We start from the raw sequence: 26,374 nt of genomic DNA on the forward strand, positions 1-26,374 counted from the left end.
TAAAGAGAGGTCTCTTATTAGCCAATGAATGTAGGCTAGTCCTGTTTTGGTACATTTATAAGCTTTATACGTCATTGATCAATCACGCTGGAGATGGCCGGTTATGACGTCACGCCTAATCTGCTCGGAAGATGGCTGCTTTGAGGACGGTCTCCGGTAACACAGCGATGATTTCGCTTTTTCTTCTGTGTGTGATCGCAGCAGCGAAAAGCGATGAACAAGTCCCTCTGGTCGCATGGGCGAGCGATGGGTAAAGACCGACAGTATATGAATGTAGTTAGGGAGGCTGAATGGCGAGAGTTAGCTTTGGCGGTTTGCTAGCTGGATGACACGGTCGCTGTCCAGTACTGAAAACCCGTGTAAACACTTCTATATGAGCTTTAAAGTGTTATATTCTCTGATAAACAACACACGTTTAGTAATCGAACACTATATGTATCTACACGCTTCAGTGTGCATTGTTGAGCGGTGATGGCTGTCTTAAAGCTAGTAAACTGTCAAGGCAGCATTTCGGCCGTCATGGATGTCTAACGTTACACAGTTACTAGAATCTGCGTTAATCCGGTTTTTGTGTTGTGTCAGAGTTACACTTCTGATGTTCATTGTGTGGTTTTGTCATTATGATCATGATATTTGACCCTGGAGCACAAAACCAGTCATAAGTAGCACGGGTATATTTGCAGGCTTTCTCTACCGGTGTTAAAGATGGGGGGAAATAAATAAGAAAATAAATTATATTGATGATGTCAGAGTTACTTCACAAAGAAATGGGGCTAAACCGGGGCTATTAAAAATTCTGACGGAGCTAAACCCCTCCAACCCCCCACCCAGTCCCGGTGTAGCACCGTCACTGTAGCAATAACCACAAGTACATTGCATGGGTCAAAATGATCGATGCCAAAAATCATTAGGATATTAAGTAACGATCATGTTTCATTAAGATATTTTGTAAATCTCCAAGTGTAAATATATAAAAACTTAAGGTTTGATTAATAATATTCATTGCTAAGGACTTAATTTGGAAAACTTTAAAGGCGATTTTCTCAATATTTTGATTTTTTTTTTGCCAAATATTGTTTTATCCTAACAAACCATACATCATTGGAGAGCTTATTTAATTTCACAAATGTGTATTTCTAAACCTGTGTCTTATAATGTCTTGTGTGAAGGTTTGCTTTGTCTCCTGTGGATGCTCCTTCAGCGGGTCACACTGTGTCTGTGGAGGAGCTGGAGTCACACCTGAACACAGCACTGAGCACTACACCACATAATCTTCTGCTCTTCCTGCAGGATAAAGTATGCACTATATTCAGAACACAAGAAAACAGATTTATATGGTTTGATTTAGTGTGCCAATAGGAAATAATTTCCTGATTTGTGCATCTAAACTGCTTTTTGCTGCACAACATTACTGTTTTGTCGCTCCAACAGTATTGGATGACTATAGGAATTGAACCTCAGGTTGGCAGTAATATATATAAATATACGTATATATAATACATTTCTTGACACATTTTGCATACATATATCTGCAATGTGTCAGTGTGCCGCCTGTTGATAAAAGACAAAATTAAATAAAAACATAAGGAAGAAAGTAAAACAAGAAAAAATAAGTCTTGTTTGTGATTAGCTCACATTACAGAACACATTGATACTAGTTGTGAATGAGGCCATAGAGACAGACATCGAGAGAGAGATACAATAATTTCACAATCACTAATAGATACATATTTCTAAATGGATTACTACCACTGATCTATAACTAGATTGCTCAAGATGTCATGAAAGTGAAGTCACCGTGCCGCCGTATTGGTAATCCATAGTGTGTGAAAACATTCTAATGAATTAATAGAAAATTGTATGATTTTAATGAGAAAACCAAGTCAGCGTTTTAAATCTGAAGTATCTCTGTACATTCTTACAATGCAAACACCCTAGGCAATTTCCCCTACTTAGAAAAAAGCTACGTTCATTACAGTAGCGAACATCATGAACATGATAAACATAAGACGAACATGACCTCAAATTATATATATATATATATATATATATATATATATATATATATATATATATATATATATATATATATATATATATATATTTATATATATATATATATACACACACACATATATATATTAATGCTTTTGTTAAAAGCATTCATTTTGAAGCAGTTAATGATTTAAACAGTGGTAACGTTAATATACATTTTTGCGATCTTGGAGAGTCTGAAATAGATTTTGCTCAATCAGGACATTAAAAATATACACATCATAATTTATCCTGAGAAATGTCTTACTATATACAGTACGGTTTATGTTCATAAAGAAATAAGCTATATTTTGTGTTGGATCAAGTTCCCTGTGTTGGCAGTGCGCAGCAGACACAGCCACCTAAACTATTTTAATTTATTGCTTATCCTGCCCAAAAAGACCGTAAACACTGCAGATAACATCTGAAGTAAACATTAATTTACATGAAGATAACATAAAAACTAATCCTGTTTGTCTGATTTGCTTAAAATCGTTAGATTTTTTGGTCAGCGCTTTGCACGTGACTCAGTGGTGCTCTCTGCAGGTAGGGATTAGTAAAATGGCGATTCGAGCACTTCTGGTGGCTTCACTGCCTGTTTGCAGTTTAGTACGCGATGAGCGATCCAGTCATATATAGCTCAGTGACTACTCAAACAATCTGAATTGCTAGTTGAGGTAGTGCTAATCATATGGGTTGAACTTTGTGTGTTTCATTCAGTTGAGTGTCGATGACTTCACATTGTATGGAGGAGTCTTTGGAAACAAACAGGATAGTGTCTTCCAAAATCTTGAGGTATGTTGATGCCTTTTCCACCTGTCACTACTTATGACATTTATTACTTCTTATGTTTTTGACTTTAGTTGACTTAAAGTTGTTAGTTGGTATTAACTGAGATTAATTTTTTTTTTTAGTTATATCAGATGAAATCACTTGTGCTTGTTACTCAATTATTAAAAAGCAGCTCTCAGGTTTTGTTGATGCATGACTGTGGCATGTTCACAGGCGGCTCTACTCTCCTCCTCTTCCTTTTGGTTGCCATCAGTATCATCGTCTGCCACTGCTTTGGTTTCTACACTCCTCCAGAATCAGATTGATGCGGCTCCTCTCTACATGAATCCAGACACGCTTGCTCAACTCCGCCTCAATGCTTCTCTTGCTGCCTTGCTGGTCTTCCGCCTCCCTTACAGCGGCGGGTAATCAAATCTCTTCGACACTGTCTGGAGTTAAGAATGAAATAAATACTGTACACTGACTACAGATTTCTTTATATAATATATGAACTAAAACATTATGCTATTTGATATTGTTTCAAATTGTACTATGCGGCATTGTCACATTACCTTAATAATGCAGTTCAGTGAGTGCCATCCAGTTATCTTCTCCAAAAACTATGGTTCTTTTACATATTTATTTGCATATTTATTTACATAGTTTATTTTTTAAAAAATGTATGCTTTAAACTCATGCTGTAAATGCTGAAATGCATGAAGAAGATATAACTAGTTTTTTCATCTGTTAACACATTCTGCAACCAGTGATGCAAATAAACACAGATAAAAGAGCAAACCATGTGAAACATTTATGGGATCTAAGTGTATTTTAAGGCAATAGGATATGCATTGTCAAAAAATTATTACAGCATTCATGAGATTAAATGCACAAAATAATAATTAATGCAAAAATATAATAAAACCATTAACTGTGTGTACAGTATGTTACCATGGATTATTAGCTTGGATATAGTGAGTGAATAATAGAAAAAGAGATAAAGTGTCTTTTGAAATCCACATAGTAAACAGGATGAGAGAGGCAGTGCTGAAAAATTAGAAAAGGTCTTCTTTTAATACTTTCTTCACCATGTGACAGAAATTTAAAGTGATGATAGTATAGTATGCAATTGATCACAACCATTGTTTTCCATTTGTCGGGTGAGCATTTCTTTGTATAAAATCTCATTAAATTTGAAAACACAAAGTAAAAAAGGGTGAATGGATGAAAATCCCTTACTTCTGGGATCTTCTTAAAACCTGAAAAGGAACTCTTATGAGATCTTATGAGGACTGTAGGATGTCTTTTTCTTGCAGGGCTGATATGATGTCTACTAAAGAAGTGCTTAGCGGAAATGGTAGGTGTCTTATTCAAACCTCTCCAAGTATTACATACCTTGTGCTATAACTATAATAATTATTATTATTGCAAAACAAGCCAAGATACTAATACAATGAAGTTTTTTCCTGCAAAAGTATGCCATTATGTTGTGTGTTGTAGATGAGGTGATTGGTCAGGTGCTGAGCATCATGAAAGCTCAGTCTGTGCCGTATACTGCAGTGTTTACTGCACTTTGGCCCTCAAGGGTAAGACTTTTCTGCAATTGTCCTGTATGAATGTTACTTACCTTCATGTATTGACTAAAATCAAACCATATTTGAAATATGAGTGATTTTATATGAGTGTAAATATATACTTTGAAGTGATTTAAATTTTACTGGAAATTCAACCGAAAATGGTTTATGTGCTAAATAACGTATATTGAGCAAATTCTTTCATTTAATTAATTATATTTCATGTACATTACATTTTCTCAGTTGATGATTTTGTATTTTTTATTTGAAGCATTTATTATATTTAAAGCTTTACATGTAACATTATGTAGAAAGCATCTATGGATACTTGTGTAACCATGAGAGGAGGGAACGAGGCATTACGTATGGGCAAATGTTCCCTTACGTATGGGGAAACCCTTTTCCTCAAAATGCTGAAGCCTGATTGAATGACTCTATTGCTTTGCAATAGCCAATGGCGTCTGAGCATTCACCTTGACTGGCTCAGCCACAAATTCCTCAGTATCTTTCTACTGAACGAGAACTATTGAGGATAGAAACATTTTTTTTTCACTCGGCAATCTACGTAATGTCTCGTTCCTTCCTCTCAGGGAACTAAGGTTACATGAGTAACTGGAGACATTTCCTTATCGAGTTGGTTTCTCGACATTATGTATGGGGTACGTATAAAACCCTGCCGTGTGAAAAATTGTGCTGCAGAGGGCTAGGCACTGAGGCAATTGCAAGACAATTCAGCGTCTGGTATGGGACCTGGCTGAACACTCAGATGCAGTTTTTGACTGCATTAAACTGGTGTGATGGGAATAAGGCAGCAAAATAAGTTGGTGCTTGAAAACACTGCAGGTCTGAATAAGCGGGCATAGATAAATAGGGACACTTCTGGATGTATGCTTGTTTCACTAAGTAAATTACTTTACAGTTGCAAGAGAACAAACATGATGCTGAACCATCTCGCTTAGATGACCTAGTTGAAACCATATGTTAAAGCACGCATCAGGCTGGGTGTGTCCTAAGGCGATTTAGTCGTCCAATGGCTGGTCAGCCTTCTCATCCTGCACTCGCAGAACGTGTGGTGCAAACGAGGGAACATCCAAGTTCAAAAAATTCCAAAAAGTGCTGTCAGATGACCAGCCCGCCGCGAATCAAATGTCCTGAATAGATATACCTTTAGCCTAGGCCCATGAGGATGCCAAACACATAGTGGAGTGGGCTTGCACTCCTATCGGGCAATCGAGTCCCTTGGAATCAAAAGCTAGGCACACAGCTTCTACAGTCCAGTGTGACAGCCTCTGTTTTGACAGCGGGCCACCCTTCCTAGTGCCCGCGAAACAGATGAAAAGCTGTTCCGAAATTCGAAACTGGCTAGTTCCTTTTTACATAAGCATGCAGTGCAAGCACGAGGCACAGAGCATACTCCTGTGAGACTGAATTGGTGTTTGGCTCGGAAGAGCAGAACTCTTGTATAGTGATAACCTGGGCCCTGAACGGGGTTGAGAGCACTTTAGGTGTGTAGCTGAGTCTGGGCGTGAGTCTGACCATACAATCGTTTGGGCCAAACTGCATAAAAGCACTATTGATTGATAGAGCCTGTAAATCACCCACTCGTTTTCCACATGCTAGCTTGAGAGGCAGCACCGTCTTAAATGATAGCTCTTTCATGTCACTAGACTCAGCTGGTTTAAACGGCAGATCAGACAGCACTGTGAGCACTAGTGATAAGTCCCATACTGGTATTTGGCTAGGCCAGGAAAGATTCAGCCACAAAGCACAATATTAATGGGTACTTGCGGACTGAGCGGCCCTCCAGCATTTTATGAGAGGCAGTGATAGTGGGCACATAAACTTTCAGTATAGAGGGAGAACTGCCAGCATCTAGACCTTGATGCGGGAACATCAGAACGTCAGCACGTCCCCTTTCAGGGGAGCCGTCATCAGCGAGAAGTATATCGGACATTGGGCATTCTCTTCTGATGCAAAAATGTCTATCTCTGCTTCACCAAAGAGACTCCAAATCAACTTCACTGTTTGGGGGTTTAATCTCCATTCTCCGTGAACAATGACTCTTGACCACTTTCAGTGGTTCAGACAACCCTGTACATGAACTTCTTGAATCTAAAGAATACCAGATATCCCCACAAGAGCAGGTGTCTTGCCAATCCATGCAATGCGCACAAGTGCATTTCTCCCCGGCGATTGATGTATGCGAATCAGAACATGGTGGTCTTTCACAAACGCAAGATAATTCTCCAGCGCCAGACGAACAGCTTCCATCACTAAGCAATAGATATGCCAGCGCTTCTCTGCCATTCAAGGGATGTTTGGCGGCTGTTGCAGAGGGCTCTCTAGCCTGGAAAGTGAGGCATCCATTGTCACTACTATCCGTCTACTATCCGGACTACCATGCCCATTGCCGTACCCTGTTCGTATATAGCTGTGCTGAACCTGTGTGAGTGTCAGAGCCTCAAGACATGAACACGGTATGACAAGATGCTTCATCCCCTCTCTCGAATAATGCGGTGGGACTCGGTTCTGTAACTGTAGTTGCAACGGCCTCATATGCAGCAAGCCAAGCTGGCAGATGGAGGCTGCAGTTGCCATTAGACCAAGCAGTCTTTGAAATATTTTCAGAGGAACCACTTTTCTTTGCACAAACAAGGCCAGAGTATTGTGTGAACTGAAACATGGATTTGATTAATTGGTCTCTCAATGCAGTTGACAACATCTTCTCGATGAGGAGATTGGGTTCAGGGGAACATGACTGCCCTGCCGGATCATTCGCAGCTGGCTACACGATGGACACGTGAGCAAATTGGCGGGTCGTGTGTCTGGCGTCTCTTTCCGTGGAGGACATTGAAGACATCTACCTATTTGGAACCATGATAACAGATATACTGCTGATTGGATTAGGCTTTGCCCTGGGTTATCGAAAAATTCAGAAGACGGGAACAGCTGTCCAAAGCCTCACAATGCTGCCCGTCATGCTCCTTGTGCATGAGGACGGACTGAGTGAGGGGAGCGCTTTGAATCAGCGAGCTCCTCATGGAGCTCAGGGAAGAAAGTGGGATTCCTTGTGCCAAGGAAAGACCTGTCCATCCAACATTTAGATGGCTGTTCAGGGGCTGCCCATTCCAACTCCAAATCTGCTGCAGCCTCCACGTCAATTGAAATTGGACACTAATGAAATCGTCCTCTCAACAGCCTAACAAAATATTTTCCTGCACTTTTACTGGAGATTGGGAACTCTCATTAACATGAGTTAAAGAGACATTAAAGATGAGTGAGGGCTCCAGTGTGCTAGGGGGTTGTGGGCAACCTGGCATTAAGGATCTTGATTGGGAATTTCTCGCAGGCTCTGCAATCTGTTCCTTCCATTGCCACTTCATCATGGGCATGGCCCAGACACAGCACACAATCCTCATGTGCATCAAGAAAGTCGACAGGCCCGCCACACATGCGGCAAAGAGACATCTTCGAAAATAATGGTACTTCCCCCGAAACGCAAGAGGGGATCACTTTCTGCAATGTCCACACTAGTCGCGCAGGTCAATGGCAGAATCAGGTTCCAACTGAAGAAGAATGATTCTGAGGAATTTTGATGCCCAACAGCACTTGTATGGGGAAAAGGGTTTCCCCATATGTAAGGTCAAGAAACCGACTTCCTAAGGGTACAAAAAGCTAAAACCAGTAAAACTAATAATTTAAAAGGAATAGTTCCCACTGTAATATCTGGTTGAATGAGTCACCTTCGAAAATGTGCCCATGTAAAATGGACAGTTTCGAATTCAAAAGAGAAGATTTTCATGATGTCAACACAAGACTACCAAATAAGTTTTTACAGGTGCAACTTTTAATATATTAACTAGGCAGGTTGCCCCATGCTTTACATTTTTAATGGAAGGTTGTGTAATTATATCAAACCAATGTAGGAGTTTAATGTGAGCACAGTATATTTATGGTGGCTTGTGTTTGTCTCAGGTGTTAGAGGAGGCATCTCCGGCTGTGCACTCAGTCTGGTCACGATCCCTACTGCAGTCCCGTCGTGAGCAAACTACTGCTCCAAAGCCGCCTTTGGAGTTTAAGGAGAAGGGCTCCACCTGCATCCTCTTGTGGGCGGAGAAGCTAGTGGTCAGCCAGTATCGCTCAGGAAAGTGGGAGAGGCATGACCTTGCCCCCAACACCTTTGGTGAAGGTGTGGAACCCAACCTGTCTGGATCATCCTGCAATGAGACTCACTCCCGGTAAACAGTGCTAAACTGCATGTGAGGTTTTTGTTGAAGGGGACATTTTTTTCAGGATTAAATTTTTCCCCTTAAATCCACTTATAATTTTAGTTTTAGGTTATTTATTATCATCATCATGACCCTTTATCATCCCTTTTTGAGAGTGGGGGGGTGGGTGGGGGTTGTAGTAAAACCAGGTTAATATCCGTAATCATGAGTATGACCTGAAAACTTAATGAAAAGTTATATATATATATATATATATATATATATATATATATATATATATATATATATATATATATATATGTATATATGTATGTATATTTTTTAAGTTTTGTAATCACAAATTATTTCAGACCTTTTGACGCTGATGATTATTCAGATTCAGATCTTTCTGTCTTTCCTATTCTCCATGGACCTGCAAAACTCATGACCAAAGGACAAACAGATTTGAAAGTTGCCCTTTTTTATGTGCTCGGTATAGGCAGCATGACAAGACAACAGTGTAGTAGACAATTAAAATACTATGCTATTAACATTTAAATGTATATGTTGGCAGTTCATGAACCACAATTTTCTCTTGAAATACAGGTTGGTTTTGAACTACAAAGATGTCCTGAGTTACAGTTCTTTTAAGCTCATGTAAGTGTTTAATTATCGCATTTACACACACATACACACAATCTCAGTGTACTATATCTCTGTGTTGGGATTGAACTGTGTTCTGTATTCTCCTCAGTTTTGTAATGAACCGCCGTCACTATAAAGTTTCTGCACGCCACTGGTTCACCATGGATCTGGTTCATCTGGAATATGATGGGAAAAATGCCACGTTCAATGGCAGCCGTTACATCTATGCCCCATCCGAGTACTCATACCGCTGTGAGTCTGTGAGCAGTTCTCGCTACCCTCAGCTGTCACCCCACTCAGACAAGGACAATGCCAATGACTGGCAGATCTTATTCCATGACTTCCAGGTAAGTTCTGAGACAATGAAACCAAAGACAACCAGACTTCATGGTTTCCATGGTTTAAAGTCTATAATAAACATTTTCGGTAACACTTTAGAATACTGTTTCTTACTTACTACATAACTAATAAGGAATTATTGAAGAACTAACAGGTGATTATTCATTAACATTTAACTCACTACTGTTAACTACTAAGAAAGATGTGTTAACTAATCAGTATTTAATATAATTTTATGGTTGTGTTAAGTAACAGTTAGCTAATCAGTAACTAATATATTCTGTGATATCTCCTGAATAACTACTATTAATTATCTACTAGTTAAGGTTCAAGAAAAATAACTATGAAATAACTACTACTGAACAGTAATATGCAAATAATCACTATAATAATCAGGGTGTGTCCCACATATCAAGTACTTGAGTAAAAGTACAGATACCCCAATAAAATATTACTCCATTAAAATTATAAGTAGGCCTATTCATTTTCTAAATTACTTGAGTAAAAGGACAAGTACAAAGGACTACTAAAGTAGCAACTTTGTTACAGCCCACTTATTAGCCTATAATGGAAATGAAATATGGATTTAGTTTGCTTGTAAATGTTTAACTTTTGATTATGAAATGTGTGTTAAATTAGTTAAAATGTGGGCAGTATACATGTTAAAATGGAATAAAATATGCTGTATTAAGAAATGTTCTCATCTGAAATAAAACGATGAGAGTATTTTACAAAGTTTATGATTACTTTTATAGTTTTTTTTCAAAATTATGTAGTTTATTATTATTTACTAATAGGTTCACTTAGGAATTCTGTAAGTCCTGCAAAATTATCTGATAATTCTTTATTAATTACTAATGGGTTCCCTATGTTTTCACTTTAGAATACTGTTTCAGATTCTAAGTAATTCTTCAGGATTTATCTGATAATTCTTTATTAATTATTAATGGGTTATAAATTTATTGCATTTATTAAGATTGCATTTTCATACTACTACTACTACTATTATTGCTAATAACATTTATATGAAAGGGTCACAATTCAATGTAATTGTGTAAAACTGTTCATTAGTAGTTACTTCATAGTTATTTTTCTTGAACCCTAACTAGTAGATAATCAATAGTAGTTCTTCAGGAGGTATGACAGAATACATTAGTTATTGATTAGCTAACAGTTACTTAACATAATCATAAAATTATATTACATACTGATTAGGGGTGTAACGGTTCACAAAATTCACGGTTCGGTTCGATACGATACACTGATGTCACGGTTCGGTTCGGTTCGGTTCGATACGTTTTAGATACAGCAAAATGTAAAAACATCTCAACTTTTCAGAATGCCGCAAGCGCACCGCGGGTCATGTGACAAGAACCAACCAATCAGCTTCATCCTTTCCCGTAACAAGGTTGAGAGCTCAGCCAAGATGAAGGAACAGCTGATCATAGTTGTATATGGATTGCAATTTTGAAATAAATTTAGTAGCAGAGCTACTGCAAGCGATTTTTAGAGCTGCAAATCCATTTATCCTTCGCTGAAATTTCCGCGTCTCATGGAGAGAGCACGTCATTGTTGCTTAGCAAAGACAGACGCCTCATGAGCGCTTCTGCCCGAGCGCTTTGGAAAGGAGGAGAAAGACGTGCTTAGCGTTTTCCACGCGTTTTTAGGAGCGATATGTGAACGGCCCCTAAGGCGCTCGCTCACTCAGCACGCGCTGAAGGCTCGTTGCAAAATGTCTAATGCATTTAACAGACCAGAAATATAAGATCCTAAAATAACCAACAGGTCTGGTGTTTGGGTTGGATTCCCTGTAAGCTATAGTGTCTAAATGCTGCAGGGATAGTTTGCTGCGTGCATGTTTCTCCTTTTTTTCGTCTTTTCCCAGATAGTACTGACGCATATATCCCAGATATTCCCGCTGGTGTTTTTTTTTTTTTTTTTTTTTTTTTTTTTTTTTTTTTTTGTATTCCCGCTGGTGTACCCTGTCATGTTGCAGATGCGACATACCGTTGTTTTTTTATCCACCACTCTCTTGCCATCACCATTATAGCTTAAAGGGAATCCAAAGTGCACCCAAACACCAGACCTGTTGGTTATTGGAGGATCTTCTCATTTCTAGTCTGTTAAACGCATTGGCTATTTTGCAACGAGCCTTCAGCGCGTACTGAGTGAGCGAGCGCCTGCTGAGTAGCCTAACATAAACATATAAGATGGTGTTTTTTTCTTCTTCGGGAGTGTCAGGGGCGTTGCCTGTTACGTTGTTTGGGTTATTGGGCTACCTTGTTGAACGCATATCATTATATTTCTATCTCTCTCTTTTTTTTTTTTTTTTCCAAATATAATTAATTACTCCAACGAACCGTTCGGTATACATAATGCGTACCGCGTACCGAACCGAAAGCGTCGTACCGAACGGTTCAATACGAATACGCGTATCGTTACACCCCTAATACTGATTAATTAACACATCTTTCTTAGTAGTTAACAGTAGTGAGTTAAGTGTTGATGAATAATCACCTGTTAGTTCTTCAATAATTCCTTATTAGTTATGTAGTAAGTAAGAAACAGTATTCTAAAGTGTTACCACATTTTCTATATTAAATTAAGTATTTTCTTGTTACGCTCGGGTTAAAAAATAATTATGGACTAGAAATTGCCCTTTGTGAGTGCAGTCCACTGTATATAAAATTATTATATATTATTATTATTATTATCCAGTAATCATGACAGGGAAGTAGTAAGCCATGGAGAGTCTGGAGTGTGCTTTGCACACAATAACCAAAATTAAAACAACAAATTCCTTACCAATGTGCAGTTAAAAGTTAAAGTATCCTATTTACATTGCATACAAGCAGTACATTAAATATTACCTAAACATTAATATACAGTAGTAGATTAAATATTCAATACTTTACATTCATTGTTATACATTTTATACTACACTACCAGTCAAACGTTTTTGGACAAAGAGATTTCTAATATATCCCTGTGATTTCAAAGCTGAATTATTAGCATCATTACTTCAGTCACATGATCATTCAGAAATCTTTCTAATATGCTAATTTGTTGCTCAAAAACATTTGTTATTATTATTATTATTATTATGTTGAAAACAGCAGAGTAGAATTTATTTAGGTTTCTTTAGTGAATAGAAAGTTCAGAAGAACAGCATTTATCTGAAACTTTCTATTCATTTTATTCGGTTACTTGATACGGGAACAAGTACTGCGTCTTACTAGATGCATATGGGAAAGAGCCTTTTTTCTCCTGAACTGAAGCATTTTTCATTGACGCAGTGAAACTGCATGGCCAGTGGCTCACCAAGTCCACCAAGGCTTCCAAAGCCCGCCAGAATGGAGGGGCACTCTAGCTATATAAGCGGGCGTTTGCCACAGGATTCTCAGGTTACTTCGACTGGAGCGACGACTGAATGGTGCAGCTACATAGCGTGGCTAGGAACGCAGTACACATTCCCGTATCTCAGGGAACCAAGGTTACATTTCGATGCTACAGTCGTATTGCGTCTTGCTAGACGCATATCGGAACAGTACAATCACGCTGTGCTAATGTTCTCCGAAATTTACAGTAGAAGCATTAGTGTCGCTGGTCTTTTTTAGTGGGGCTATAGCATTTAGCTCCATAAACTGTACAAAAATTTGCGATCGCCTCAGATTCAGTCCCCTTAAATTTCATATGAAAATGGCTGCTGACCCGTCAGACCCAAACAGAAACAGAGGACACAAGGTGTGTGTTTATCGATAGATTGTTAGAATATCTTTATCTGTGCAGTTCTTAGTCATAAATACAGCTTACAAAAGGTTACGAGGGAGCAATCGGTTTCTCATCTACTGTAAAGTTTTCGCTCCGTTCACTGCTCATCACACCACTGCTGTTTCCTCCAGCGATAATCTAGCCCTTAACACATATGACGCATACTTTAATTGTACTTATTTAAATATACTTAATTTAATTATAGTTATACTTTATACATACACTACTGTGTAAAAGTCTTAGTCTTAGGAGGACTGTTTTCAGACTGCTTGTGCATTCAGCAATCTCACTAGATTATTATTCAAATTAATGTCAAAATTAATGTTTGGAAATGTTAACTGATGTTTCTGATGTTTCATACTAAAGCAAATAATTGGCTTAAAACCCTTTTTTGGGGTGAAAATACTAATGTACCTAAGACTGTACTTTACAAACAACATTGTAGCTACTTGATAAAGAATGACCATACAGTCATTCACAGAACTGATTAAAGACAGGGACAGACATCACTCATTTTAACTAAAATATCAGAGTGATTGACAGAGATACAGTAGATGCATTTGCGCCCATTTGTGGGCCCATGGGCGTGCTGGTCTAAGAAACAGGTGTGTTCAGGCGCATTGCTGGCGCAATGCTATTGCTGAAAATATACTGCGGCATAGACCAACTCAAACCTGGTCTAAAGAGCGTGTTAGTATAGGCGGGTCCACAACGCGTTGTTTATTAAACACAGGCACAGCAGCACACAAACATGCCAAATATAAAAAAATAAAGGATTGCAATGCATAAGAATTTTTTGATGGCTAATTAAATATAAAAATGCCTATGTGTCATAATGGATAGTCATCGCATATGTCAGAATTAAGCTATCTATTTGCTTGCACACAAGCAGCTCCGTTTCATCTCGGAGACGAGTTCTGTCTCTGCGCTTGCCAAATTCCGCCGTGTAAATAGCGAATCCATCATGGCACGAGCGCAGCTGGCTCTTAAAGGGAATGGAAGATGAGACTCTGATTGGTTTATTGCACGTTACACCCAAAAAACACCCATTACTCATTAAGAGAATAGGGACAACCTGTTTAGACCATGTGCCCGGGCTCGCCAACCGTGTTTCTGTCTTTAAATAGAAAAAGTGGATTCGCACTTTATAATTTGCGTTTAGAACATTAAAATAGGGCCCTATGTGTGGTTTTGTATTAAATAATGGCCCAGATCGTGAAATACATTTATTAGGCTTAGATTAAGGGAAGCACAACTTGGGAAATTAGAGCATCCAAGGGGTGTGTGAAAGCTATGAATGTATTTAAAATCTTTGTTCTTTTAATGTTATTCTTTTTAGGCTTTATTTATTTGTTTATTTTTATAGAAGTATCGGTTCAGGCACCATTTAGGCACCGGTACAATTTTAAAAGTATCCAAATGGGATCGGTATTGTATAAAACCCAATTGATACCCAACCCTACTGATAACCACAGCTGGTTCATCTAAAGGGGGGCCACCAGGAGAACCTTGTGTTTCTGTTCCCCTACTCGCTTGATTACCTGTGGGATCAGAGTGATTGGGGGAAATCATAAAGGAGGTTGGGCCAATCATGGGCCAATGCATCCTTGGTTTTTAAGAAATAGACTGGGCAGTGAGTGTTGTCTTCTGCGGTGAAGATCTCCCAGATCCTCTGAACTGTTTGTGGATGGAGTGTCCGCTCCCCTAAGGGGACATTGCATCTTGATAACATGTCTGCTCCTTGGCGTGCTCTAAAGAGACGCTTCAAAGAGAGGCCTCCCTGGCGATTTATGTAGGACACCTCAGACATGTTGTCTGATTGGATTAGCACATGGTGTCCTTTAGGACTGGCTGAAAGAACTGACAGGCTTGACATACTGCTAACATCTCCAGGCAGTTGATGTGGAAGCCCTTTTTCCACCTTTGTTCAGTGGCCGAGTTCAAACCTGAGTTGGAGGCGTCTGCCATGAAAGCTGTAATTCTTCAAGCCATCCCCATAGCCACGACCTGGTCCATCCAATGGGAATTTGTCCAAGGGGCCAGGGCTGCCACACAGGCCTGACTCACCCTGATATGTATGTGTCTGTGACACCATGCATAGGATGGAACTCATGGTTTCAACCAGCGCTGGTTGAAAACGGGAAAACCAAATCCAGGCAGAGGTCGGCAGCGGGTAGAACGTCAGCAAGCCGAAGAGCCGTCAGAGGGAACAGGCAGAGCTGGGTTGAAATGAGCAGTCAAAACCGGCAGAGAAATGGAGCACTGGACAAAGCAAGACTAGAGTCAGACTCGAGTGACAAGCGCAAATCGAGAGCAGGCAAAAAAAAAAAAAAAAAGACACATTAAAGGGAAACGGAACTGCAATATGTAAATAAATTTAAACCAACAACCATGAAATAAATTTAGCTAAATGGATAACATGCACAAAAAAAATCTCAACTTGTTTACAAGACAATTAGACATGAAACTATAAACAACAATCTTTGTCACTCACCTAATGCGAAGGTTGGTGTTGTTTAGCATTTACTAAGCGCTGTATGTCGGGCTGAAGGGAAGAAAGTTGCAAGCGGAGATCAGGCTCGATGTTAAGCTTATTCCGGTATTTTGTCTCGAGTGCCACCAATGCAGAAAATCCTGCTTCACATAAGTATGTTGTCGGAAATGGCATCAAAAATTTAAGAGCTTTGTCAGAAAGATCAGGATACTCGGAGAATGTATGAATCCAGAAATCCGTCAATGTTTTTTGAGAAAACGTCAATTTTAAAGCACTGTCACAAGACATATCAATGAGGCTATCGTGCTCTTTTGCACTTAAACTTGTGACGGCTCCCTCACACAAGTTTGCAAAAGGATTTTCCATCCAGGCAACCTGAGCATCTGGAGATGGAAATTAGTCACGCAACTGGCTCTTCAGTCCTTGGAGATGCTCCTCAATCAGCTTTTTAACCAAGGTGGGTAGGCTCATGGCTTCTTCTGTCAAAAGATGTGACAAATTTTCAAACGATTCAGAGTTTGATTTGCGAATTCTTCAGGCCCAAATGTCCAGTTTCTTTATTGTGGCTTCGATTTTATTTTGGACTTGAAACTCTGTCACTGATTTGCCCTGAAGACTTAAGTTCACACCATTTAGGTGATTGAAAATATCAGAAAGGTAGGACAATTTTTCAAGCCACTCAGAATCACTGAGGCGGTCTGAAAGGGGAAAATTTGAGTCCGATAAAAAAATCTGTGCTTCGTTGCATAATTCAAATAGACGAGTAAGCACCCTGCCTCGTGAAAGCCATCGTACCTCAGTGTGTAACAGAAGCTGAACATGGTCACTTCCCATTTCTTCACAGAGTAGTCGAAACAGACGTGACTGAAGGGGCCTAGTCTTTATGAAATTGACGATTTTAACAGCCTCATCCAAGACGCATCTGAGATCTGTGGGCATCTTTTTGGTAGCTAGCGCTTCCCGATGTAAACTGCAGTGGACAGAGCTCATGAGCGGCGCAGCTGTTTTTACGCAGACTCCATCTGTGCTCAGACCCACGTATTTAGACCAGTTGATTGCGCCGGCAGCGGCTTACAGAAAAGGAAATCTTCTTGTAATTCTCCATTATGTACATAACGTACAAAGGCAAGGAGGTTGGAAAGGTTTGCTATATCGGTCGATTCATCCAACTGTAGATCATAAAAGGGACTCTCTCGAATGTTTTTGACCAACTTCTGAGTTATATCATCTGCCATTTTATTGATTCTTCTCTCGACTATATTATCTGAAAGTGAAATCAGATTTAACTGCTTGCGGGCCTTTTCTCCACACATCACGCCAACCATTTCTTTCGCAGCAGGTAAAATCAAAGTTTCACCAATTGTGTGCGGTTTTCCAGCCTTTGCAATGAGCTTTGCAACACGATAAGATGCCTCCACTGCTTTACTGTTGTCGTTGCCAGAGAACGCTGTTTCAAGAGTTTTTTTCCTGCTTTGGTACTCTTTAAGTTTGTTCTCAAAAAATTCTATAGGCTTGGATGCATATTCACTATGCTTTGTTTCCAAGTGCCGTCGTAGTTTGATTGGTTTTAAAGCTTCATTTGACAGTATTTCTGAGCACACAACACAGAGCGGTAGCTGCTCGTTCTCTGCTCCAACATATGTGAAACCCAGCGCTAGGTAGTCGCTACTATATTTTCTTCGTTTAGGTTTATTTTGAGGCTTTTCAGTGTCATGCTTACTTGTTGCTGAAGAAACGTCTGTATTTTTTCTTTTCAGCGATCCTGTTGTCAACCATTTATCCATTTTTAAATCTGCTTCAGCACGTATGAATCAAAACTATTTTAGATAGTCTAAGTTGGCGGGTTGTTATTAAACCAATCAGCGAGCTCGAATAGTGAACGCATAGTAACAGTTTATTATTTAATTTCTCATTATTTAATTATATATCAAATTATGATTTATTTGATTTTGACCAGACATTTTTTATTATATTAACAATATTACAATTTCTATTAATAATAATTGGCGGCCCCCCTGCAATACCACTAGGGGGCCGCGGCCCACAGGTTGAAAACCACTGATCTAGTGGTCATTAGAGTATTAGTAGGTCTGCTACTGTAAATATATGCTAACTTTATTTTGATGGTCAACCAACAGATAGACTGACTATAAGTGTTTAAACAAGTACATCAGCTTATTCTACCGTGCAACACTCTTGAGCATACTAGTACACTAATGAGAGTTAGTTGGCATGTAGTTGCAAAGTTGCTTATTGTTGATTGATTAAGGGGACCATCAAAATAATATATAAAAAAGGTCATTATTGTTTAACATTTACATTATTAACATGTTGTGATAACTATCTATATGTCCCTAACAGGGTGGAATATTTTCATGGCCAGTGTCTGAACAATCTACCAATAATTATTATTTTTTTTAAGTCCCTGAGCTTTTAATGTTTTTTCAAACACTTATGTAGCCAACACGTTACCGCATACCAGGAATGACCCAGTACTTCTGTGGAATAGGTGTCATTGGAATCAATGTGTTTAGTAATTAAAGAGGCAGTGTGGCAGTTCTGTTATTTGGTTTGTGACATCCTTTACAGGAAACGCCGAATCATCAGAACACCGGCGCAAGGCTGCTCACAGCGCTTTGGTCACGTGTCGCACCAGAACCGTTTTCGGAACCGAAACGTAGAAATTGCTCACGGTTCCAGTTCTTTTAAGAAAACAGTTGTATTTTTTCAAATACGATGCACTTTCTCCACATAAATTGCCGATTTCAGCAAGTAAAATATGCAGGGTAAGCATGATTTCATAATCCCTGTATTCACATTGCAAGGAAAGTTGCAAATATCTTAGCAGAAAGTTGAAAAATGTTGCATTTACTTCACTCAAGTAAAGTGCCATTATTTTTCCCCATGGGTAGATTTTGAAGTGACGTAATTACGGACGTGAACATCATCTGCAAACACCGCTGTGAAACCAGGGTGAAACCTGAAGCACGCAAATCATTCTCATTTGCCAACAAAAATAAGCGCAAAAGACAACACGAAGTAGTTTCCCTGTTTGTTACATGACAGTGGGGGCAAATGATATTGCTGGAACTTGTGAAAACTGCGGTTTGATGAAAAAGAGAAAAAAAAGTTGATTCCCCAACACCCTGTTCTCACTAGGCTACTAACAGTGTTAAGAGTCTACGCAGTTATAGTTTTCATTTTCACAGGGGACTGTCGTAGTTTTATTCAGAAGTTGATGCAACTTTACAGTTGTAAGATTGCACTTTTTTGTTACAGAACAGTACCAAAATCTTACAGTTGTAAGTATATTAGTAGTATGTAAAATAATTTACATTGCAGTAAGAGATTGCACTTTCTGCATTGGAAGCACTTAATTTGCCAGGAGATGTCTGTTTTGTATAGCTACCTCTGTAAAACAGGAAGCACACATTTATTTATTTATTTTATTTATTTTATATATATATTTTTAGAGAAGTTGTTGAATATTCCTTTTGTAAAGCTACAGAGTTTGAGCCATGTGTTAATTAAGGTCTGAAATAAAACAGAACGAGAACTTAACTATTCTGTGATTTAGTATGCTTGCTTATCATAGGAAGTAATAAGAAATTACTCTTTACATTAAGGTAGTAGCCTAGTGAGAAACAGGGTGTTGGGGGAATCAACTTTTTTTCTCTTTTTCAAAATGCAGTTTTTGCAGGTTCATACAATTTCATCGCATAAAATTGCTAAAATATCCCGCATATTCCATTGCATTTATAAAGAAAACATGCCGCAATATCAAGGATTATTGTCCGCAACAATCACAAAAAAAAAATCTGGAGGGACTGAAATATACAATATACATTTGATATTAAATATTAAATCTCCTATAACATTTAAGCAGGAACCTTTCTCTCTCTCTCTCTCTCTCTCTCTCTCTCTTTCATGTGACAGATCCAGGGCTTTAATGTGGCTGGGAAGGATTTCTCTTATGCCAGTGACTGTGCTAGTTTCTTCACTCCTGGTATCTGGATGGGGCTGCTCACATCTCTTCTCATGGTCCTGGTTCTCACCTACGGCCTGCACATGATCATGCAGCTGCGCACTATGGACCGCTTCGATGACCCCAAGGGTCCTGCCATCTCTGTTCCCCAGACGGAGTAAAAGACACAGAGCAAGTTTCCTTTCTTGTTCTCGCAGCACTAGTGTTTACTTTGGTTATTGATTTGGTTATTAATTTCTTGTTATAACATGTCATTGGGTTGACGTTGGATTTTTTTTGTGATAATCATTCCTGTAATAAACATGTCCAGATCATATTAGAAGAAAGAAAAAAGGAAATATGTATTTTGCATAAAGAAGTATACATTTTAGGATGGTTAAGATTGTTTTTTGTTTTTTGCATTGTGGCATTATTGTTAGAAGCAAAATCTCCCCTAAATTACTGTGATACACAGCATTTTAACTCAAGCGCATAGGATGGATGCAGTGCATAAATACTTGACTATTTAAATAACATTTCACTTTACAGTGTTCCTTCTTTTTATGCAAAATATGATTTCCTAAAGCATGTCTTTGACAAGTTTTGTGAGATTCATTCTTGAGTCTTCTGTGGACTTTGTATTTGCAAACTGAGGCACCATTTAATGTGACCTGTACACTTTACATTACAAATGAATGATATAAGATAAATACCTATTAACAGACAGCTTAATGTTTTCCGTGCTATAACTGTAAATATGAAAAGTGAATTAAATATAAAAAAATGAAATATTAAAATGAAATATTATTTATTGGTGGTGTGCATATATGTTTGCATCCAGTTTCTCTGCTGTTTCACACATAGTTCTGTGGTCTTGTGTGTGTCCATAGATGTTTCTGTGTATTGTTGTGAGAATTGACGTGTTTTTTTGACCACATAATATGGACATTTCGACTTTGTTTTGAAGGAAAATATGTTGTGCGCTGTATTTAAATATTAGGGAAAAAGAGTACCACAAACATTCTCACATAATGTTTTTCTTTATGTACTATTATTGTAGTGAATCGTTTGCACAAATAGCTCTCATAAATATTGTTTTATGTTAATGGCACATGGTTTATAAAAGGTAATCTGTTGTCATGTTTTGGAGGTGTATGCTCTTGAATGTGTTTATTGTGCTAGTGTTTAATAAACTTAACTAAGACATAACCTTGTGGTAAAGAATGTAATTAATCTGAATTATGTAGTTTTAGCTGAGTTTGTGGTTATGAATATAGTTATTGTCTAGGTTTCAAGACATTTGATCATATTTTAACCTGTCTCAGAGTCAGCACAGGACACTTGAGAAGGGCCAGAATTCAACACCTACAGTGAATAGCTCAGAACTGGCAGAGGGCTCAGAAATATTAATGTGCTATTTTACAATGGCCTAAATTTTCATACATACTCAATAACCTTCACTTTTCAAAATTTCAACCAAAAAAAAAAAAAAAAACCTAAACATTAAAATTATTAAATGTCAAGAATTCAGCTGTAAAATATAACCTCTTCTCATCCAATTTGATCTGTAAATAGCCCTTCTCTATATCACAGTGCAGATTTTACAGATTTTACTTTTACAGCTTCTTTGACAGCTATGATTACATTTAATTGTGTTCATGTTGATATCGTGTAAAAATGCACAAAGATTATTTTCAGTTGAGAGAACTATGCATGCATAAGGAAATCTACAGGATGAACAGTGGCATGGAAATAATATTTGTTTTGTTTTTGTTTTTAACAGGAGAATAAAAGCCTTGGGAGAACCCATGCTACACTGGCATAATGAGTTCTCATGTCTAAACAGTTTAAATTTAACATAAACACTAATAACATTATTCAAGGCTGATGATACACAGGGCAACTTTTTGAGCAGTTTTGCTAGGCAGTTGTTTTTGAGCAGTGTTGCTCTGGCACTTTGCCATTGAGAATGGGTAACACATTTCTATCTGGATATTTTAGATTGGTTGTGGGCCCTGTGTCTCACCTGGATGCCCATTGTCAGTAACATTGCTCAAAAAGTTGCCTCATGTATCATTAGTCGAATGCTTCTTTTCTTATGAGACTTATTTTTTTTCCAACTAATCTCATGAAGCTTGTTCTTGAATGCTTCTTACATGTGAAATTAAAACTTATTTACAAAACAGAAAGACAGTTCTTAATGTATTAGACATTTTATTTACAAGTCAAGTTGAAGCTTCTATGCACAGAAAGCTAATGTGTGAGCTTCTATGAACAGCTAATGTGTTAGTGCTTCTAAGCAAATACAGACAATGAAATCATAAATATGCAGTAAAAAGTGTCTTTAAGGTTTGTCTGCTAATGCAGTGGACATAGATTATAAACTGGGGCAACTGTTCGCCCTTTGTGAGTTCCAACATGGTTTATTGGAGCGTTTTATAAACATTTTCAGAGGGTGCTAATGCCATGAGAGGTACAGGCCCTGCTGTATATACTGTATGTGGTCATACAAGCTAGAGGATAGTGTTGATCACAGCCCTGTACCTCTTTATGAAGCTGGAGGCATTTATCCACCTCCAACAGATTATGTAATAGATATACAGTATATCACCAGGTGTAGACAAACTGCAACTGACTGTACTGGTGTGTTTAAAATCTGTATCTTTTTCCAATCTGTTACAGTTTCAATAGCATAGATCTAATTGCAAGGTGAAACATACCGATTACCAGGGTTTAAGGCATTTAAGCACATATGAAAAAACACATTATTGTGCATATTATTTACCAAGTCACATTTAGAGGCAGCTATGGTCCGATCTCCCTAAAACCTTGCATGCTTGTTTAGAATCACTTAACTGTTGCATGTGTTTGCCAGTTCTTAGTTTTTGTTTAGGCTTTGTAAGCTTTTAGGTACAATTGAACAGGCCCCTAGCTAAACAACCCCATCTTAGCTTCCCAAAGGGTAAATATCAAAACATTTTGATTATTTTTGACCTAGAGAATTCCAGAGAATTGTACTGCCACGTTTTTTTTCTTTATTTTTTTTTTTGAGCAAATAACCTAGGAATAGTTTGCAAAAGTTTTTTTTTTTTTTTTTTGTTATTTTTATTTTTTTATTGATCGACAGCAGTGGTTCTGGAGGCAAGGTTGTTTGGAATGAGGAGGTCTTCCATATAATTCAAATATCCTTTAGTCTATGTGTGAAAAACAGCACAAAATACAATCATTTACACAACCAAGTTACCCTGTGTAATCTGAATAACATCTTAATGGATCCTATTCTGTCAAGGGCCAGCAAAGTCAAGTCAAGTCAAGTCATCTTTATTTATATAGCGCTTTAAATAAAATACATTGCGTCAAAGCAACTGAACAACATTCATTTGGAAAACAGTGTCTCAATAATGCAAAATGATAGTTAAAGGCAGTTCATCATTGAATTCAGTGATGTCATCTCTGTTCAGTTTAAATAGTGTCTGTGCATTTATTTGCAATCAAGTCAATGATATCGCTGTAGATGAAGTGTCCCCAACTAAGCAATCCAGAGGCGACAGCGGCAAGGAACCGAAACTCCATCGGTGACAGAATGGAGAAAAAAACCTTGGGAGAAACCAGGCTCAGTTGGGGGGCAGTTCTCCTCTGACCAGACGAAACCAGTAGTTCAATTCCAGGCTGCAGCAAAGTCAGATTGTGCAGAAGAATCATCTGTTTCCTGTGGTCTTGTCCTGGTGCTCCTCTGAGACAAGGTCTTTACAGGGGATCTGTATCTAGGGCTCTAGTTGTCCTGGTCTCCGCTGTCTTTCAGGGCAGTAGAGGTCCTTTCTAGGTGCTGATCCACCATCTGGTCTGGATACGTACTGGATCCGGGTGCCTGCAGTGACCCTCTGATCTGGACACAGACTGGATCTGGTGGCTACGGTGACCTCGGAACAAGAGAGAAACAGACAAATATTAGCGTAGATGCCATTCTTCTAATGATGTAGCAAGTACATCTGGTGTTATGGGAAGTGTTTCCGGTTCCGGTTTACCTAATTAATGCTGCCTAAAAATCCTTTAACGGATTTGGATATTAAAAGCATATTAGTATGTTATGTGTATGCCAGGTTAAAGAGATGGGTCTTTAATCTAGATTTAAACTGCAAGAGTGTGTCTGCCTCCCGAACAATGTTAGGTAGGTTATTCCAGAGTTTAGGCGTCAAATAGGAAAAGGATCTGCCGCCCGCAGTTGATTTTGATATTCTAGGTATTATCAAATTGCCTGAGTTTTGAGAGCGTAGCGGACGTAGAGGATTATAATGTAAAAGGAGCTCATTCAAATACTGAAGTGCTAAACCATACAGGGCTTTATAAGTAATAAGCAATATTTTAAAATCTATACAATGTTTGATAGGGAGCCAGTGCAGTGTTGACAGGACCGGGCTAATATGGTCATACTTCCTGGTTCTAGTAAGAACTCTTGCTGCTGCATTTTGGACTAGCTGTAGTTTGTTTACCAAGCGTGCAGAACAACCACCCAATAAAGCATTACAATAGTCTAACCTTGAGGTCATAAATGCATCTATTAACATTTCTGCATTTGACATTGAGAGCATAGGCCGTAATTTAGATATATTTTTGAGATGGAAAAAGGCAAAGCCCATCTGTCCAAATCTTTATAAATGTTCTTATTTATTCGATGTAATTTAAAGTGTACAAAGAAGACAAATCCTTCTGTAAATACATACCAGAACACTGAATATGTAGATGAATTCCTATTAAAATGATACTTATTTGCCAGTTCTTGTGTGGAAACAAAAGCTCTAATATAGACATTAATAGAACATACTATAGATGTATATAGAAGATGATCATCAACGAATGCTATTTATTTAATTTTATTACCAGCTTACTCCTTTACATTTAGTCACATTCACATTAAGAGTCATCATAAATCTTAAAAACGTATTTTTATTTATTTTCTTTTCTTTTTTTTTCTTTTGACAAGCTTGCAATAAAGAGGAAACATATGTGACAATGAGGTTGAGCAGCCACAAGGCGGAGCCCTTTGATCGCCAATGAAATAAAAAAGAGGCACACAAACTACCTAAAATGAGCTGTGATACACAAGTTAGCATTACTTATATCAGTCAGTTATTATGACCAAACCTTGCTATGCTCATTTTAACCTTATACATACCCTATTTAGTCGGTACACTTTCCATGTCAGAAGTAGGATTTATATATAATTTCCCATAGCCATAATTCCTCTCTGCAAACTGACATTAAATAGCTGATAATCAACATTTTCTATACCACACAGAATAGAAACTGTTTTTCTTCTGATTACCTAATTTTCTCCTGGATACCTTCCTGATGCTAACCTTCATGAAACTGACGTGTGGCTTCTTCTATTTGAACAGTAGCATCTTGGATTTTATGTTTATCCCGGTAGTCATCTCACCCAAGAGTCTGCCAAAACTTGCTTTATAATCTTTCTTTGTTAATTTTTTACTTCTAGTCACCTACTCATTATGGCTAAAGAGATGGGCCCCAAAACTGAAACACCTGTCATCATTTATTCCCCATCAAGTAGAAGATATAGAAGATATTTAGAAGAATGTGGAAAGAACTTTTATTTTGGGGTGAACTATACTTTTATATCAGCTTTGCTCGTGAGTCTACCTTTTCAGCTTCTGTCACTTTTATGCATCTTAACACCTCACCTTACAGTTTTTCCTTACAGTTTTAACTGGGATTTAAAGAGCAACCACTGAAGCAATATCTGCTGCCGTTCTGTGTCGCACTGACCATTTCTGATGAAGGAGAAACTGTTATTAGCTGCTATGTCACCAGGTTGTCACCCATTTACCCTGCAGCAGGGCCTCTGCTGCCAGAACCCAAGCCCTTCTGTGTCACGATACTATTTGTGTCTTATACTATAGCCACTATACTTGACTAGCTTAGGCTGTAGTGAAAGAAGAGCTCTCTGATAAGATTAGGCCTGAATAACCCAAAGTAAACACACTCAATAGGCCAGAGTTTTTCTTTTCTTTTTGCCACTTAATTAGTAAAAAAGTCCCTATAGTCATATACAGTAGCGGACACTTCAAACAGATCACTTCTTACAAGATAAATCCTCCTGGAGTAACCTGAGGTTTAGTGTCTTGGTCAGGGTGATTGTCTTGTTTTAGCCATTAGAAGAACACACCACACCTCATAAATACTGTCACTTAAATAAGAGGGGTCATGAAAATTGTGATCGTTATTTTTTGTTTAATACAAAATTTGTTTAATACACATCATCATCCTGTTCAAAAGTTCATGTCCCCTGGCTCTTAATGCATCGTGTTGCCTTCTTGAGCATCAGTAAATGTTTCCACCTTTTATAATAGTTATATTTTATAATAGTCCCTCAGTTGTCCTCAGTGTGAGAATCATGCAGTCACTGCTGGAAAGGGATCAGATATGCAGAAGATGCTGGAAAACCAAAAAATGTGCAGGAGCTGGAGCTGAACAACAGAAAAAACGTGGATCGTCATGGAACAGATTATTAGGATTCACAGGTATGTAAACTTTTGAACGGGGTAATTTTTTTATG

The 26,374-nt window shown here is 38.2% G+C and overlaps 1 protein-coding gene across 1 annotated transcript; it reads left to right on the forward strand.

Moving 5' to 3' along the window:
- The first annotated feature begins 79 nt into the window (after positions 1 to 79).
- Positions 80 to 21,009, forward strand: atp6ap1a (ATPase H+ transporting accessory protein 1a). The gene is made up of 10 exons (XM_026241533.1): positions 80 to 250; positions 1,170 to 1,296; positions 2,755 to 2,829; positions 3,040 to 3,230; positions 4,122 to 4,162; positions 4,306 to 4,391; positions 8,355 to 8,617; positions 9,194 to 9,244; positions 9,342 to 9,579; positions 19,773 to 21,009. The coding sequence occupies exons 1-10, from the start codon at positions 132 to 134 to the stop codon at positions 19,980 to 19,982; spliced, it is 1,401 nt and encodes a 466-aa protein (XP_026097318.1). The 5' UTR covers positions 80 to 131; the 3' UTR covers positions 19,983 to 21,009.
- The last annotated feature ends 5,365 nt before the right edge of the window (positions 21,010 to 26,374 follow it).

This window comes from Carassius auratus, linkage group LG48F (genome assembly GCF_003368295.1).
Source record: "Carassius auratus strain Wakin linkage group LG48F, ASM336829v1, whole genome shotgun sequence".
NCBI classification, from domain to species: domain Eukaryota; kingdom Metazoa; phylum Chordata; class Actinopteri; order Cypriniformes; family Cyprinidae; genus Carassius; species Carassius auratus.